The 16,319-nt window shown below is 47.5% G+C and overlaps 2 protein-coding genes across 2 annotated transcripts; one reads left to right on the plus strand and one right to left on the minus strand.

Annotated features, from left to right (window-relative positions):
• Positions 1-828: 828 nt before the first annotated feature.
• Positions 829-1,903, minus strand: LOC123157844 (BTB/POZ and MATH domain-containing protein 1-like). Its single transcript, XM_044576032.1, has one exon. The coding sequence runs from the start codon at positions 1,801-1,803 to the stop codon at positions 829-831; it is 975 nt and encodes a 324-aa protein (XP_044431967.1). The 5' UTR covers positions 1,804-1,903.
• A 410-nt stretch (positions 1,904-2,313) lies between these two features.
• Positions 2,314-3,848, plus strand: LOC123160446 (uncharacterized). Its single transcript, XM_044578260.1, has 2 exons — positions 2,314-3,228; positions 3,389-3,848. Exons 1-2 carry the CDS (start codon positions 2,814-2,816, stop codon positions 3,538-3,540), a joined length of 567 nt encoding a protein of 188 aa, XP_044434195.1. The 5' UTR covers positions 2,314-2,813; the 3' UTR covers positions 3,541-3,848.
• The last annotated feature ends 12,471 nt before the right edge of the window (positions 3,849-16,319 follow it).

The raw sequence follows: 16,319 nt of genomic DNA on the forward strand, positions 1-16,319 counted from the left end.
CACTATGGTTTGGCCTCATTCGGCCTCTGGTAGATTTTCGGTTAAGTCGATGTACTCTAGGCTTATCGGTGGTACCCTTTCTAGCAGATTTTCCTGTGTCTGGAAGTCCAAAGTCCCTCCTAAAATTAAAATTTTCATGTGGCAAGCCTTTCGTGGCCGCCTACCGGCGGCTGATCAGATTAAAAAGCGCGATGGGCCAGGCTCGGAGTTCTGTCATCTTTGTGGTGCCCTGGAGGATTCGGAGCACATTTTTTTCAATTGTGTGCTGGCTAAGTTGGTTTGGAGCTGTGTCAGATCTTGGCTACAGGTTTCTTGGAACCCTTCCTCATTCTCCGATATTCGAAACCTAGCCAAAATTTTGGTTGGGGTGACTAAGAGGGTGTTCTGGGTCGGCCTGGGAGCCTTATGCTGGGCTTTTTGGACTATTAGGAACAAATTTACTATTGAACATATCTTCCCATCTAAGCCTGCTGATGTTCTTTTCAAATCATGTGTACTATTGCAGCAGTGGAAATCATTGACTAAGGATGAAGATCGGGATGCCCTGGACTTGCTCATCGCCAAAATTCGGGCTTCGGCATCCCACATCTCCGGGCTGGACCCCGTCGTCTAAACTGGGTGGCGACGATCGCGCAGTTTGGTTCTTCCTTCTCCCTTCCGGCCTGCGTGCCGTGTATGGCAGGTTGCCTATATCCCTTCCTTAGTGGCTGGTTCATACTATTTGCTAGGTGTGCTGTACTGTGTTGGTTCGCTGTTGACTTTGTTCTTGTTCGGTTTGGTGACGCTGCCGCGTGGCTTTATCTATAAAGTCGGACTATGACCTTCTCTCTAAAAAAAAAGCTCACAAATAATAGATGGGAACTTCTGAACCAGCCCCACGAAACCATCTGTTAGCACGGCCTCCCTGAAGTTTTTCTCCTCCGCGAAGAAAGCAATGCACTTGTTTTTCAGCTCCAAGCAGCTGTACGTTTCAGCACAACATAAAGTTGCAGCAACGTTGTCGACAGTCACACCATCCCACAGCTTTTTGGCGCAAATGAGCTTTAACCTATCCATGGCGTACCTGTCGGCCACGGCAAGCAGACGCTCATACATCTCAGTAGCCGAGTCGTCGAGCTCGTCATCTCCGGACAAGGCGTCGGTGTAGACGAACCGAAGAAATACTTTAAACGTTGCGGCGTCGATGTCTTCCAATGTGACGCGCGACATCGTGGACTCCGCCATGGAGCCGAAAAGCTCCGCCTTGAATACCGACGAGCGGGCAGCGAGCACGGCCCGGTGCGCCGGAAACGTCTCGCCGTCGACGACGAAGGAAACATCAGAACCGTCGCCGCAGTCGACGAGGCGGCCAAGATGGTTCTCTATGTCAGAGGACGGCACGGCTATGGAGTCATCGCGCACGACTACAACTCCCCACACAATCGTGACCCACCCGTTCACCACGTACTGAGACTCGAGATCGCTTCGCTTCGCGAACTGTGGCCACCCCCAGGCTTCGAACCCCTCCGGCGGGTAAACCTGCACGCACCGCTCTTCATGGGAAGAAAACGGCTCGCCGTCCTTGTCCACCACGAAGGCCTCGAAGATGGCCTTGACGCCTTTGCACTTGCTCATGAGTTCGAGAAAGATCGAGATGTACTCGCCCTGCTTGTCAGCCTTCTTCTTTCCCTGCGGGTCGCATCGAATCCTCCCGCGGTGTCCCCCGGCGTGGGCGACCTCGGAGTGGACGATGTCGCCGGAGGAAAGCTCCTTCGTCTCCTCATAGTGAAGTTTGAACGGCACGAGAACCCCCGAGTCGAACATGTTGGCATGTACTACTCCTTGGATGGGACGAATAGTGATCGAGCGTCTCAGTAGCAGGATCCCAATCCCGGTCTATATATGCAGTGTTAGAAGGGATAGAGAGGGGTTGTTGCCGAATATGATGGATTGTATTATTAAGCCTAAAGCGAGTATATATTGAGTACAAGACTTGAAGATCAAGAAAGCTCTCCTAGAGATAAGGTAAAAGACAGATTATAAATTCTAGACTACAAAATACAAGTAACCCAAATACTCCCTCCGTCCGGAAATACTTGTTAGAGAAATGCATAAAAATAAATGTATCTAGAACTAAAATACCTCTAGATACATTCATTCCTTCGACGAGTATTTTCGGACGGAGGGAGTACCTATACTCCTAATGTTTCAGTTGATGAATAGTCACCGCGGTTTTTTTTCGTTGGTTAATTTTCGTCTCCCCCCTCCCCACCCCCACGCACGCACTAAAAAACCCAGCCCGCACGAAACAGTGCTCCTCCCCGATCCCCTCGACTAAACGCCGCTGCCCTCGTGCGATCCCGATCCCCTTGACTAAAAGCAGCTGCCGTCGTGCGATCCCCTCCCCTCGAGTAAACGCCGCCGATGACCTCCCGGATCTTGTGCGATCTATCTCGCTGCCGCCTACGTCCGGGGTCGAGGTCAACATCGGCGTCATCAAGTGCGGACGTCGAGGCCCCCGACTCGTGGGCCGCCGCCGCCATCACCTCACCCCGGGTCAGAGCGTGGCCTTGACCGCCGTGCGGGCAACGAGGAGCGCCGCAAGGAGGTGCTTCGGAGGGCGGCGTCGGAGACACGCGGCCAAGCCTTCTGTCGCGCCAGCGAGGCCGCCAAGCACCCCCTGGGCCCTGGGGGAGCGCCACTCGTCGTTCCTCGCATCCTTGGCCTCCGAGGGGCCGAAATTTCTGGACGCCTTGAGCTCCTTGCTGCGCTCCGGAGAAGGCAAAGGGCCGCGCCATTTGATCTCTGATGCCAGCATCACAGAGCTGCAGAAGATGCAAGGGCGCCGGTGCTCGCCCATCACCCCACTCCCAGCACCAAATCACTTGGACGGTCTTCCAGCAAGGAAGCAATGGCTGGAGAAGAGGCAGAGGTTTCTACGGACGGAGCTTGAACAACTCCTCCGCGGCTACCGCGATCAGCACCCATGCGAACCAACATTCGAGCTGGAAATCATCTGCGGCGTGGCCAAAGAGAGCGCCTATCTGTCCTCCCATTGCTACCACATCAATTTCCTCGCCGCAGCATCCGATGGCACGCGGATGCTCTTCTTCGCCCAGGTTTGGGAGGAGAAGAGACCCGACAACACCGAGTCGTGCTGCCGTTTAGGGGTTCGTTACAGCGACAGAGAATCGGAGGTCTCTTTTTGCTGTCCCTTGCCCTACTACAGCCCAAATGATGCATATCTTGGTAAGCGACTTGCAGTTACTACATCGCTCTTGGTATTTTTGGGCTCTTTAATTGCCCACAACATGTTGTATATAACCGGATGAAGGGGCTTCGAAATTTCAGATCGAACACTATAGTGAAATGGTTTAACTAACCGAGCAATTTGTTTTTTCACGTGCAGGGCGATGCACCATTTGCGAGTTCGGAGTAAGTAAGATTGTGCATCCACCTATTGGTCTGCAACTCTGCATATCAGAGCAGCGCATACTGATTTTGGAAAGGCCCTTGCCTCAAATTCGAAGAAAGTGTCCTCTCGTGCGGACGGCATCGTAGACACGGAGTTGATATACTGTGATGACCAAACAGATTCTCATTTTGCAAATGCGCTTAACGAGAGCTACCCTTCAGCAAACCTGGACAAGGACCTTTGGATTATGAGCCTCTCATGAGATCAAGATGTCCTCAAGTTTTGGTTAAGTTTTTCAAAGAAAAAAGACGTCCTCAAGTTTTTTTTACACGAGCAGCGGCAACTTTGCTTTTTTTTATTACTAGATAATTGCTCGTGCGTTGCAACGGGAGTATAAACATTCCAATAGATCAACCTGTGACTGCAGGTATTATAATATTAATGCACTAAAATATTAGCAAGTATTTGTATGCAATCGTCACAATTTACCTACCATCTTATTGGTAAGAATTCAGTGACTTACCAAAGAAAATGTGCTTTTACTTTGGTAAGTTTATAAAACTTGAGACAATTGATTCCATTTTAGGGAAACCGATGGGAGAAAATCAGAAAATGGGAGAAAAAATCAAAGAGAAGAAGGAAAGAGGGGGGTGTATCTCTACTCCTAATCTCTACTCCTAATGGAGCAGTTAGTAGCCTGGTACTCCGGTTTTATTTTCGTCCGGTTTTATTTCCTTCCACCTCCCACCACCCCCTCCCACTGGTTTGTTTTCGCCTCACCTTCCATCACCGCCTCTTGTTAAAAAACCGAATCAATTCCTACTATATATACTTCCTCTCCCTTTTCTGTCATGATACTTCCCATCACGTATGATTCTTTCCTTCTTGGGGTAAAGATCTCCTCTTCCTCATTTTTACACAATCATATCTTAACTTTCCTTAATTAGGGGCACACTTCCCAAATCACAAAGCAGTCTAAAATCTTTCCTTTGGTCTCATCTAGATCGTGTCCCTCTTCCTCACCCCCGCGGCTGCTATGACTAGCCCGTGGACGTGGTGGCCTTGCGGACTAGGGACGATGCGGCAAGTGCTCAGTCCACTCGATGACTTCTCCGCATGCGAGAAGGTTGTGGCCGGGGACGGTGGATCTGGCTATATAAGCCTGGCGGCAGCCGGATTGTCCCGATGGGCAAGGCGGTAGACAGCAGGATCTTCAGATGGAGGTGTGTGCGCTTGCTTGTTGATGTGTGCCTGTTTGAAGTGCTTGCTTCCATGGTCGAGATGAGTCTGTAGTTGACGTCAGCTTGCTCAGGACGGTGTTTTCCATGTGCTCAACCATAGCGACAACCACCAGGACGACGGTGGCCACACGGATGACAACGTACTCACGCAGGGCGGCCTCCACATCGGCTTCAACAAGACGCCGGCGTCCACACGGAGAACGAATTGCTTGAAGAGGGCGGCGCACACCCGGACGACGGCGTGCTGCCGGCCTCGCAGAGGCCAACATCCACCTGTATGATGGTGTGTTGGCGGAGTGCGGCGTCCAGCTGAACGACGGAAAATAATGTGGCGAACGACGGCAGCAACCAGCCACTTGTCGATGACAGCATGCTTAAGGCCAGTGGCATGAGAGCGGCAACCAGCAGGACGATAACGACCTCGTGCACGCACTCGAACACAGCAGCAACAAGCAGGACGATGGCAACCAGGTGCACGTGCGAGCATCTCCTACGAGCTGGGGCCGAACGACGAAGAAAGCATCCCCTAGGAGCTCACGGTCAAGCATGAGATTGCCTGGGCCTGGGCGTCTCATCTGTCCTTGCTGGTATGTGTTATTTTCTCCTCCCATCAGATCATCATGTGCTAATTATGTTAGAGTTGTACTCCCTCCTTTTCTTTTTAGTCTGCATATAAAATTTGGTCAAAGTCAAGCTTTGTAAAGTTTGACTAATTTTATATTAAAAAATATCAACATCCGCAATATGAAGTCAATATTATCAGATGCACCATGAAATGTATTTTCATACTACATAGTTTTAGTATTGTAGATGTTTATATTTTTTGATATAAATTTGGTCAAACTTCGTGTAGTTTGACTTTGACCAAACTTTATACGTGAAGTAAAAAGAAACGGAAGGAGTACGTATTACACATCCGTTGCAAGACCTGACAAATAAGCAGTTGTGGCTTAGGATGCCTTTGGAGACTCGTGGGAATGGTAAAATTCATTCAGACTATCATATGATATGATGACTATCATTCAGATTATAATGAATGACAAATGGAGGTCCGGATGTCAAACAAAAAATATTGAATATTGAGTCAACTAATAGCCAACCAGCAGATAGAATAAAACGTTGCCAGACTCTGCTTACTTGACTTCTTTTACCATTCAAATTAGGTAATTATATCTTGTAGATCAAATTGTAATGTTTCCCAAGTATCCAAATGAATGCACATTGAGCCCATACTCAACCTACATATTGTTTCCCAAGTAAAATCCTTTAATTTCCCCTTCGTCTGGCTCGGTCACTTCTAACTTTCCAAGGCTTCTATTAACTGAAGGAAATTTTCAAGAATATTGTACTACTATTTTCTCAAGCAACTGTTAATACCATAAGACCAGAAAGGATCTCGTTGTTTCCTGGATAGGTCTATTACACAAATAAGAACATTGTTAGCCAAAAATGACAGCTGCACTTTGTCGCATTATAAATGGAGATTATATGCCATGATGTTCAACACACAATTAATTAGAGAAATTGTTTTATTACTTTCTTTTATTTTTATTCCATGGCAACGCGCAGGTTCTCTCACTTTGTTCGGCTATGCATTTGAAATGTAGTATATTTAAGATTAACTGTTTTTATTCTCATGTTTTTGGAGTTTAGTTCTCAAGTCCTTCTCTTGGTTGTAGTAACATCTTATGTTATGGTACAGAGGGAGTATGTGCATATCCAATAAAAATTGAGTGAATTCCGGTTTTTACCCCCTATTTTGACATTTTTACATTAATTATCACATTTAGCAAAATTTCATCAGTTTTACCCCATTTAGCAAAACTTCTGCCATGATTTACCCTGTTTAAAATTTCGTGAGTGTTCTGGCCGACATGCCCCAATTGTCAAGTCCAGCTGGGGCATGCCACATCGATGGTTTTTTCCTGCTTATTTTTCTCTCTCCTAAACTAGTCCTCGCAGCTTCTCCCGAACGGACCGGCCCGACGGAGGTCGCTCGCGTCGCGTCCAACGCATAATGCCTGAGTCAACCACGCTCCGTACTCACGCCCAATCGATTGCATCGCCCGTCCAGGCTTCTGCCCGCACGTACCCATCAGGCTCGCTCGAACCTAGGGTTAAGGATTGTCAGGCAGCGGCAATGGCTATGGCGACAGCGGCACGATTTCATACCTCCTCGAGCGGCGTTGTATGGCCGCGACATCAAGGCAAGAAACGACCCCGTGGAATCCGGCTCCGTCAATCTCGCCGACATCTTGCCGCGACATCAAGGCAAGAAACGACCCCATGTAATCCAGCTCCATCAAGCTCGCCGACGTCGGCGTGGGCGCATCCATGTACATGACCCCATCAGGTTGTGCTCAGTTGCTGGTCTATGGGACCGCTGATCCAACAAATCAGCGAGGTTACCCAATTCCGGTGCTCATTTCTTTTTCGATCCGGAAGTTGCTACACACCCCCGCCCTCGCGTCGTCTCCACCGAGACGACTCGGGGGAAACCCTAAATCGCCGCCGCCGCACCCCTCCTTCCCCCCTCCCCTTCCCCTCTGTCGCCGCCAGAGGTGTGCGCCGGCGTGCGCTCGACACCGATGAAGGTGGTGGCGGGGGATCTGGCGGCTCCACCTAGCGTGGAGGGCTCGGCATCCGGGGCGATGGCCCCGGGCGGAGAGCGTCGGGTGGCCCGGGCGGCGGGCCACTCCGGCCGGAGCTGGTGAGGCGCCGCCCTCGGTCTCGCGGGGGACGAGGAGGCGCGGGTCCACGGTCGCTGGTGTGCGGCCTCCCCTGCGCGGCGGCCGTCGCCGGTTGCATCTCACCCTCTTCGCCCCTGATCTGCTCCTTCCATCGCCGGATCCGGATCCTCCCGGGCGTCGGCAGCGCGGATCTCGTCGAGTGGGGTTGGTTCCGGGGGAAACCCCTGGCCGGCGCAGCCACATCGCAGGCGACGCCCTGGGCGTCGTACCCCTCCCTGGAGGCTGTGGTGAGGATCCTTCTCCCCCTCCTTCCGTTCCCTGCTAGGTGAAAGCATAGGTCCCCTGTTTCGGGCGGCGACGACACATCCGTGTCGTGTTCCTTCTTGGAGGCGCAGTCCGGGGATCGCAGGGGCGGCGAGAGAGTCGGGATGTGGGTGTGATGGTGGCGGGTGGCAGCTTGGCTCGGCGCTTATCGGTGGCTCCTCGATGTTGCCCTTGTTGCTGCGACTGTGGCCGACAGCTCTAGCCCTTCGGGGTGGCTTAACCGCTGACGACGACGGTGCTCGGAATGGCGTGCTCGGTGTTAGCAGGTCTGCTCCTAGTTCTTTCTTCATGTGCAGCTTGGACGTCTCTGGGTTCAAGGATGAACCGAGCTGCAGCCTGCCGGTGCGGCATCCTTCGAGCCAGGATGAGAGGGCAGGGGCCCTTTGCAGTGGCAGCTCCAGAGGAGTGTCAGTGCTGTCTTCGAGTTTGGCTACGATCATGAAGCTTGCGCGGTGGTGCATCCTCTCAAGTCCGTAGCCTGTCCGGTTGGTGTAGGTCGTCCTGTAGGGTGTTGGTGGCAGCATGGCGTGTTCTTGCTATCGCTGCTACCTTTGAGTCTGTTTCTCTTAGCTCCCTGTATCAACCGCTTGTTTCTCTTCTTGCTTTCCTTGTTAGTTGGTGTTCTTGTAATCCTGGCCGGTTGATGGTTTTGTTAATTCAAAGCCGGGCTCTTTTTGAGCCTTCGTTCTAAAAAAAAGGTTACCCAATTCCACAGGATTTTGACCATCTCCATCATATATAGCAAATTTTTGTATTATGAATTTTTCCTGGCTCATGCATTGGCCGGTGAGGCGTTTGATTCAGACAGAATTAAAATGCTTATTAGAAGATCACGTCTATACATATCACCCATCTATAACTGACGTACATTGATTTAAAGTTCTATTTTTCAACATTTTGAATATTGTCGAAATCCTTTTACTTCTTCGTTTGCAGTGTGCGCGTGATTCTAAGGAAGGCGAGCGATGCGTGCTATGAATATTGGAGGCCGAAGTGGTGCGGCCCGACTTAGGCGTTGTGCCTTGGACGCGAACGACTGGTGATCATATCGGGCCAGCCAGGTCGAGCGAAGTTGCAAGGACCGGTTCAACATGGAGAAAAATAGACAGGTAAAAAACTGTCGATGTGGCATGGTAGATGGACCTAACAATTGGGACCTGCTCATCAGAACACTCGCAAAATTATAAAAAGGGTAAATTATGGCAGAACTTTTGCTAAATGGGGTAAAATGGATGAAATCCTGCTAAATGGGGTAATTAATGTCAAAAATGTCAAAAATAGAGGGTAAAAAAAGGGAATTCACTCTTAAAAATTTGATATGCTTTGTACTAACAATCTGATGTGATTTTGTAGACACATTTTTTAGATACTAAACATGTAGTAAGAATTATGAAACTAAAACGGGGTATTACTGTTGGCATTTGATGGCGAAGTGAGGAAATATAGAAAAAAGAACACTAACACTAGTAGAAAAAGCCCCATTCGCCCCGGTTGGTAAGGTTCTTTTGTCCCGGTTCTTGAACCGGGACTAAAGGGTCGTTTTTAATGCCCTAGACCTTTAGTCCCGGTTCGAACACGAACCGGGACAGATGGGCCTCCACGTGGCTGGTGTGCCGAGCCCAGGAAGGAGGGCCTTTGGTCCCGGTTGGTGGCACCAACCGGGACCAAAAGGCATCCACGCGTTAGCATTTCAGGGGATGGGGTTTTTGTTTTTTTTAAAAGGGGAGGGGGGTTGGGGGTTTTGGGGGTTAATTTAGGTGTTTCATATATTGGGTTAGCTAGCTAATTAATAGAGAGAAGTGTCATCTCTTATGTCCGTACTTGGTCAACGCTACGTACTATACATAAAGAGGCCCTCGACGTGCATTTAGCTTTTGGTGAGTAACCTGTGATTTTGTTATGTATGTGTCTGGCTTTAGTTTGCAAATGCAACATGAAATACATATGTGATTGCTCTTTCCTTTTGCACCGACTAACCAAAGAATATTAGTACTATGTTGGTGTTAACAGGCCACACTATCTTCTCCAGTGGCATGGGCAACGTGTATTATGTCGAAGTGTGTAGGATTATTGATTTTATGTCTTTATTTGTACCAATATATATTTATACAACGGCGTGTATTTCTCATTCAACCAGTTTCCTCACATGTAAAGACAAGTAATGCTCTGAGAAAATGCCGGGAGGTCTTTATTTACTCAAGTATATGAAATTCTTATATCACTCTAGAATATGACCAACACAAGGGGTCCTTTTACACTTCTTATAAATGCACCAACATCATCAAGCAAAATCATCTTTAAAACAGACTCATGCTTCCTCGTAGATTTAATATCGAGTGTCATCTATTGAGAGAGAGAGAGATGGATCTAATTGTTACTCCTAAGTGCATCGTTAGATACATAAATTTGTACCACGAATCAGGAATGTGTGCGCGAGTGAGGGAACAAGAGAGAAACATTTACATTTTTTATGATTTGGACACGTCCAGCTGTATGATCTTCGACCTTGGAAACAATTTTAATCATTTATTTAATTCATAGGTCGTGCATGTGTCGATGTGCGTTGTCACAGGCATCAAATATTTTTATCTCAATAAATTAGGTAACATGGGCCATGCATGGTGGAAGATAAAAATATCAAAGAGTAGAAGGAGGGGGGGTATGCATCTGTTTAAGTAGTAGATATTTATATGCATCTTAGCCCGTAGCAACACACGAGCGTTTTACTAGTATCTCTAACATCTCCCGCAGACGTAGCGGTAGCGTCACAGACAACAAGAGCGTCGTGGACGGTCACACTGGAGAGAATAGCAGCCGATGGGCTGACATCCTCCCCCAGTCGTAGCAGGAGTGTCGTGCACGGTGTTGCGTCGCAAACACGTTGGCTGTAGAGGAAGCCGACGAGTTGCTAAAGCAGATGATAGCCCTTTGTGCCGATGTCGAGGTAGCCGAGAGCGTAGGATGGTGTAGCCGTAGTCAAGGTAGTTGTGCGAAGAATGTGGTGGTCGATGTCAAGTGGGGGTAGCCGGTGTTGAGGAAAACACCGTGGAGCCGCGGGCGCAAGGAGGCGCCGAGTTAGTCATGGGCGCAGTGGCATCGAGGTAGTGGTGCGTCGGAACGAGAATGGTGTTGACGAGGCGTCGCATCGGGTGTGCCAAACCCGGGGACAAATCGTAAACGAAGGCACGCATCGGTGTTGCGAGCACCGCATATGTGTAGACGGACGAAGACGAAGTTGACGAAGCACCGACCAGGCTTGCCAGGTCCAGGGACACGTCGTGGATGAAGGCACGTATCGGTGTTCCAGCACCGGACATGCGAAGACGGAGACCTGCACGAGTTGTACGCCATATCGGAGAAGTCGGAGGACCAGCAGAGAAGAAGACTCGACAACGGTTGTGGCGCTAATCAATAAGTTTTGACTTGAAAGGCAAAAAACCTTTTCTGAAGATAAGGCAGGAGACGGATTACAAATTCTAATAGACTACCAAATATAAATAACTCAAATATATCTCTAACATGCAAAGAGAAAATGGCAACGCTTGGAGCTCCGAGCGGAAAAGTGAAGAGTGAACGTTGTGCGCGTAGATGTAGCGGCTGGCGAACCGCTTCTTCTTCCACAAAGATTCAGACAAAACCGAGCTTGGAAAGTGGGTCAAAGGAGAGAAAGCGGCCGGCCTCTCGATTCGATTGGAACGGTATGGGCCCGTTGGGACCCTCGCCGACCCCTTGGCTCTGGATTCTGTACGACTACGATTGCTTCCTTCTTCTTATTTTTGCCTTATAGCTACAATTGCTTCATGTGCGTATCCACACGAGTAATCTAACTGATAGCTTTATTCCAGTCAAGACCGGAACAAAAGGCAGCAGTGACCTCTCGGTTTCATCATAATTAGGTGCGATTGAAAAGATCAATCCAAATTCTACAATTGCCTTTTAACTTTGAGCAGCGTTAGGCATCTCTCAGGCGACCCATGGAAAGAAAACTCCCCCCTCCCTGGCTGTCTGATCCCTTAAAAGCATGACGCACACACTGACGCCATAGAGAACTCCCGTTTCGAGCTTCATTGTATGGTTACCCATGGAGGTGAGTTCTCACATCTATCTGAGGCATGATACCGACCGGGGTTGATGATGTAGATAGATTTGTTCTAAACATATCTACAGCTTCTATAATGCTCATGTCATATTCTTATAGAAACTTGCATGTTTATATCATTTTTTAGGGTGCATGTTTATATCTTTTTGGAATAAGGTATGTGCTACAAAAGTCATCAGCCATCTTTTTTTTCTTTGTGTTTGTACTTCCAAAAAATTCAAGCATATACTAAATGTAGTGATAAAAAGTCAAACAGTCTCCGATTTTACCTTGTAGTAAGTGTACTTTTCATGCACCCTCCTCATAGGGTTGATAATTTGATTATCGGGTATGATCACCATTAAGTGCTACACAAGCCTCGCTAATATGAAAGGTAATCTTCCAAGCTTAGGACTTTTACAGGGCCTAAGCTTGGGAAAATCATGAAAAGGTAAAATAAAATGCAGTTGTTGAAAGAGAGTGTGGGTGGTGAGAACATCCCCAAGCTTAAAGATTTTAGCATGGGTGGAGACCACTTTTTTGCCGTTTTAGCTCGAATAACCTCTTTCTGAAAAGGTGATGATTTTTGCATCAATGTTAGTTATTTCATGTTGTGATCCGATAATGGTCTTCTAAATTACCTACTTGAAAACAACTAGATTTTCGGGGTTTTTTTTTTGCATTATCTATTTTTCTCTGATCACAACGGTTAGCGCACAAGTGAAAAAGAGGTTGCCTCACATAAGGTTGATTTTCCAACCCAAGCACCAAGCTCAAGCCAAGAAACTAAGTCTTGGAGACCACTTTTCGCTTCGCACCACTCCCTCTGTGTTCTTGACGAGATCATGTCCCCACCTTGGTTTGTAGAACCGGTTTCGCAGGGTTAAGGGATGCAATTGTGATGGTGGTGCCTGCGCGTAGTGGACAACACTTGGTGGTCGTGTCTAGGTCTAGCTCGATAAGTTCGACTCGCTTGGCCCTGTCCTTAGGGGTTCTTCCATCATTTTGTGTTGATTTTCTTCAGATTTAGCATTGTGAAGTTATGAGATATTTTTATGAGTGGCCATGCTAGAAGGCACCTTGGGCATAGTGAACTTGTGGAAAATATTCTGTAGAGCATAGGCTTTGGGACACCCCCTTATCTAGCCACTCATTTTTGTATTGCGATTCGTGCGAGTACATTAGTCTTTTTTGCTTCTCCCATATAAAACAACATATGAACTTCAAACTTGGCAACTCAACAAAACATTCTTACTAGAATATGGGGAAAAACTTTCAGAATTTTTCGTGCAATATAAATACTAAAAATTACATTTTTTAATACAAAAAATCTATTTTCGTATATTTATGTTTGACAAAAAAACTGAAAGTTTTTTCTCACATTCTAGTTAGAACGTTTTGGTGTCTTGCAAAGTTTGAAGTTCATATATTGTTTTATTTTGAAGAAACAAAAAAGAGAAAATCTGATGTACAAAGTTAGTTGTCTAGCACGGATCTCAAAGCAATGTTGGAGGGTAAGGATAAGGGGTGTCCAGAAACCTGAGCTCTAAAAATCCGCATCCGTGAACTTGTCGTGTCTCAAGTGGTGGTTTGTGATACTGTCCTTGAGGTAAGAGGTCATATCTCATTCCTTCTTAATTGTCCTTTACCCAGTGGCTTACGCTAAGCTCTATGCCGCCTCAAAGAAGGGTAGCCCCTAGCACGCCTCCCCACTTATTGGAGGACATGGGTCTACATCCTGACATCGGATTAGGGTAAGTACGTGAATTTTAAGAAGCCCTTTGAATTGTAGTGTTGACTTCATCATATCTCTGTCCACTGCATTCCATAGGAATCTAAACATGAGTTCGAACCTCATTTTTTTTCTTTGCGAAGTCCGATGCATTTGCGCTCTATCTCTACACCATCCAAGGGCACCTCTTATTGTAGGATCGAAAGCAGGTCTAGAGGGGGGTGATTAGACTACTTGACCAAATAAAAATCTAACATTTTTCCAATTTTAAGTGTTGGCAGATTTTAGCAACTATCACAAGTCAAGCAATCAACCTACACATGCAATTCTAAGAGTGTAGCAGCGGAAAGTAAAACATTGCATATGAAGGTAAAGGGAAGGGTTTGGAGAAGGCAAACGCAATGTAGACATGGAGATTTTTGGCGTGGTTTCGATAGGTGGTGCTATCGTATGTCCACATTGATGGAGACTTCAACCCACGAAGGTAACGGTTGCGCGAGTCCACGGAGGGCTCCATCCATGAAGGGTCCACAAAAAAACAATCTTGTCTATCCCACCATGGCCATCGTCCACGAAGGACTTGCCTCACTCGGGTAGATCTTCATGAAGTAGGCGATCTTCTTGCCCTTACAAACTCTTTGGTTCAACTCCATAATCTTGTCGGAGGCTCCCAAGTGACACCTAACCAATCTAGGAGACACCACTCTCCAAAAGGAAATAGATGGTGTGTTGATGATGAACTTCTTGCTCTTGTGCTTCAAATGACAGTCTCCCCAACACTCAACTCTCTCTCACAGATTTGGCTATGGTGGAAAGATGATTTGAGTGGAAAGCAACTTGGGGAAGGTTAGAGATCAAGATTTTTGTGGTTGGATTGGAATGTCTTGGTCTCAACACATGAGTAGGTGGTTCTCTCTCAGAAAATGAGTAGTGGAAGTGTAGGAACATTCTGATGGCTCTCTCTCAAATGGAGAAGGGAGTGGAGGGGTATATATAGCCTCCACACAAAATCCAACGTTACACACATTTGACCCAACTCGGTCAGACCGAATAGAAGAACTCGGTGAGACCGATTCAGTTTGAAATATGAACGGACATTTGACCCAACAAGGTGTTGTGGCAGTGGCGGTGTGAGATTACATGGACGAGCTCCGAAGGGCTTGAGCGGAGGTGTGCGACGATACGGGCGAAAGTCCTGCACAACAAGAGTCGGTGCCGATGGCGCCTGAGGGTGTCATTTTCCTCCTTGGAGGCGCCACCGAGGTGTGTTGACATCTTCCTCGGGCTTGGTTGGTATTGTCTCCGGGCGAAAGCCTAGGTCTGGAGTTGGATCGGTGTGATGGTGGCGGCTCTGACATCGTTCCTCTGTTGGGAGCATCATGTTTTTTGAGACACTGCTTGGAGGTTCTATGTGGCGCTCTTCTGGTGCTCGCCGCTGTTTTTGATGAAGCTCCAGGCGCAATGTACGCCATCGCTGATAATTCTAAGACGAAGCTTTTCCTGGGACCGACCGAGTTCCGCCATCTGCCTGCACTCTGCTTCAAGGGTGGATGGTGCGTTGACAAAGAAAGTCTCAGTTGGAGCTGCTGCTGTCTTCAGAGGATACCGGCGTTGGTCAAGAGACGCGACGGTGATGCTTAGCCTAGGACAGGCCCTTTTTTGCTTTGTAGTCGTGTTGTCTGTGGTGGGTAGCTCAACAGCTAATAGAGTCGTCATTTCTTTTTTCTTTTGATCTGCGGATCTTCATCATGTTGTTCTTCTGCTGCTTCCTGCTAAATCAAATCAAGCCAGCATTTTGTTGGATCTTAAAAAAATGAACGTTAGGAATCTCGCTGGGACCGACATGATCAACTCGGTGGGACCGATGTGCTGGGGTTAGGGCAAAACCTCATCCCGGTGAGACCGATTTCAGCAATGAGCAAACAGAGAGTTGGTCAAGCAAACTCGGTGGGACCGATTTCACATTTTGGTGAGACTGGAATAATTACAACAGACAACAGAGAGTTTGCAAGGGCATCTCGGTGAGACCGAGATCCCGATCGGTGAGACCGAATTGTCTAGGGTTTCTGGCAGTGGCTATGTCAAGTGAACTAGGTGGCTCTGGATAGATCAGATCGGTGGGGCCGAGTTTGACTTTTAGGTTTTGGACATATGTGGAAACGAGAAAGTGGCTGAGGGTTTTGAAGCAATATCACTAAGCACTTTGAGAAAGTAGACCATTAAGCAGCACCTCATCCCCTTTTAATAGTATTGGCTTTCCTATGGACTCAATGTGATCTTGGATCACTAAAATGAAAATGAAGAGTCTCGAGCCTTTGCCAATCTTTGTCCTTAGCATTTTGAGGGGTCGACATCTCTAGTCTATGCCATGCCAATCATTGAACTTTCTGAAATATTTTACTTGAATGGATATTAGTTTAATGAGCTATATGTTGTTATGAATTACCAAAACCACCCGGGGATTAGTTGCACTTTCACTTATAAAATTTCCGTGTTTTGAAATCCAATTGGAAGTCACAGTACGTGGCATCTCAATCTCATGTTTTCATATTCCTACGTTTAAATTTCATGTAATCCAAAGAGGCACTAAATAATTTCAATTTGTGGGAATTTTTTCCGTGGACACCCTTTGATCATATTCCCTGTATTTCCTTATCAAGTGTGTATTGTTTTTTGGGTACTATTCTATAATGTAGTGCGTAGTTCGACCGCAACGCAATTCTAGACAAAACGAACCATCGTTGGGCTGGAAGTGTGTGGTTGGCAAGTGTGCATCGCAGAGCACATGGCATGGACTGGCTGAGAAACCATAACTTGATCCGATCTTTATGTCACACAGTGGTGTCCCAGGCTAGGGCTG

Source organism: Triticum aestivum, chromosome 7B (genome assembly GCF_018294505.1).
Source record: "Triticum aestivum cultivar Chinese Spring chromosome 7B, IWGSC CS RefSeq v2.1, whole genome shotgun sequence".
NCBI classification, from domain to species: domain Eukaryota; kingdom Viridiplantae; phylum Streptophyta; class Magnoliopsida; order Poales; family Poaceae; genus Triticum; species Triticum aestivum.

Excerpts from the sequence above, each read along its gene's own strand:
- LOC123157844 (XM_044576032.1), bottom strand. The coding sequence starts at position 1,803 with ATGTTCGACTCGGGGGTTCTCGTGCCGTTCAAACTTCACTATGAGGAG.
- LOC123160446 (XM_044578260.1), top strand. The coding sequence starts at position 2,814 with ATGCAAGGGCGCCGGTGCTCGCCCATCACCCCACTCCCAGCACCAAAT. Across the intron at positions 3,229-3,388 it reads CCCAAATGATGCATATCTTG|GGCGATGCACCATTTGCGAG; the intron begins GTAAGCGACTTG and ends TTTCACGTGCAG.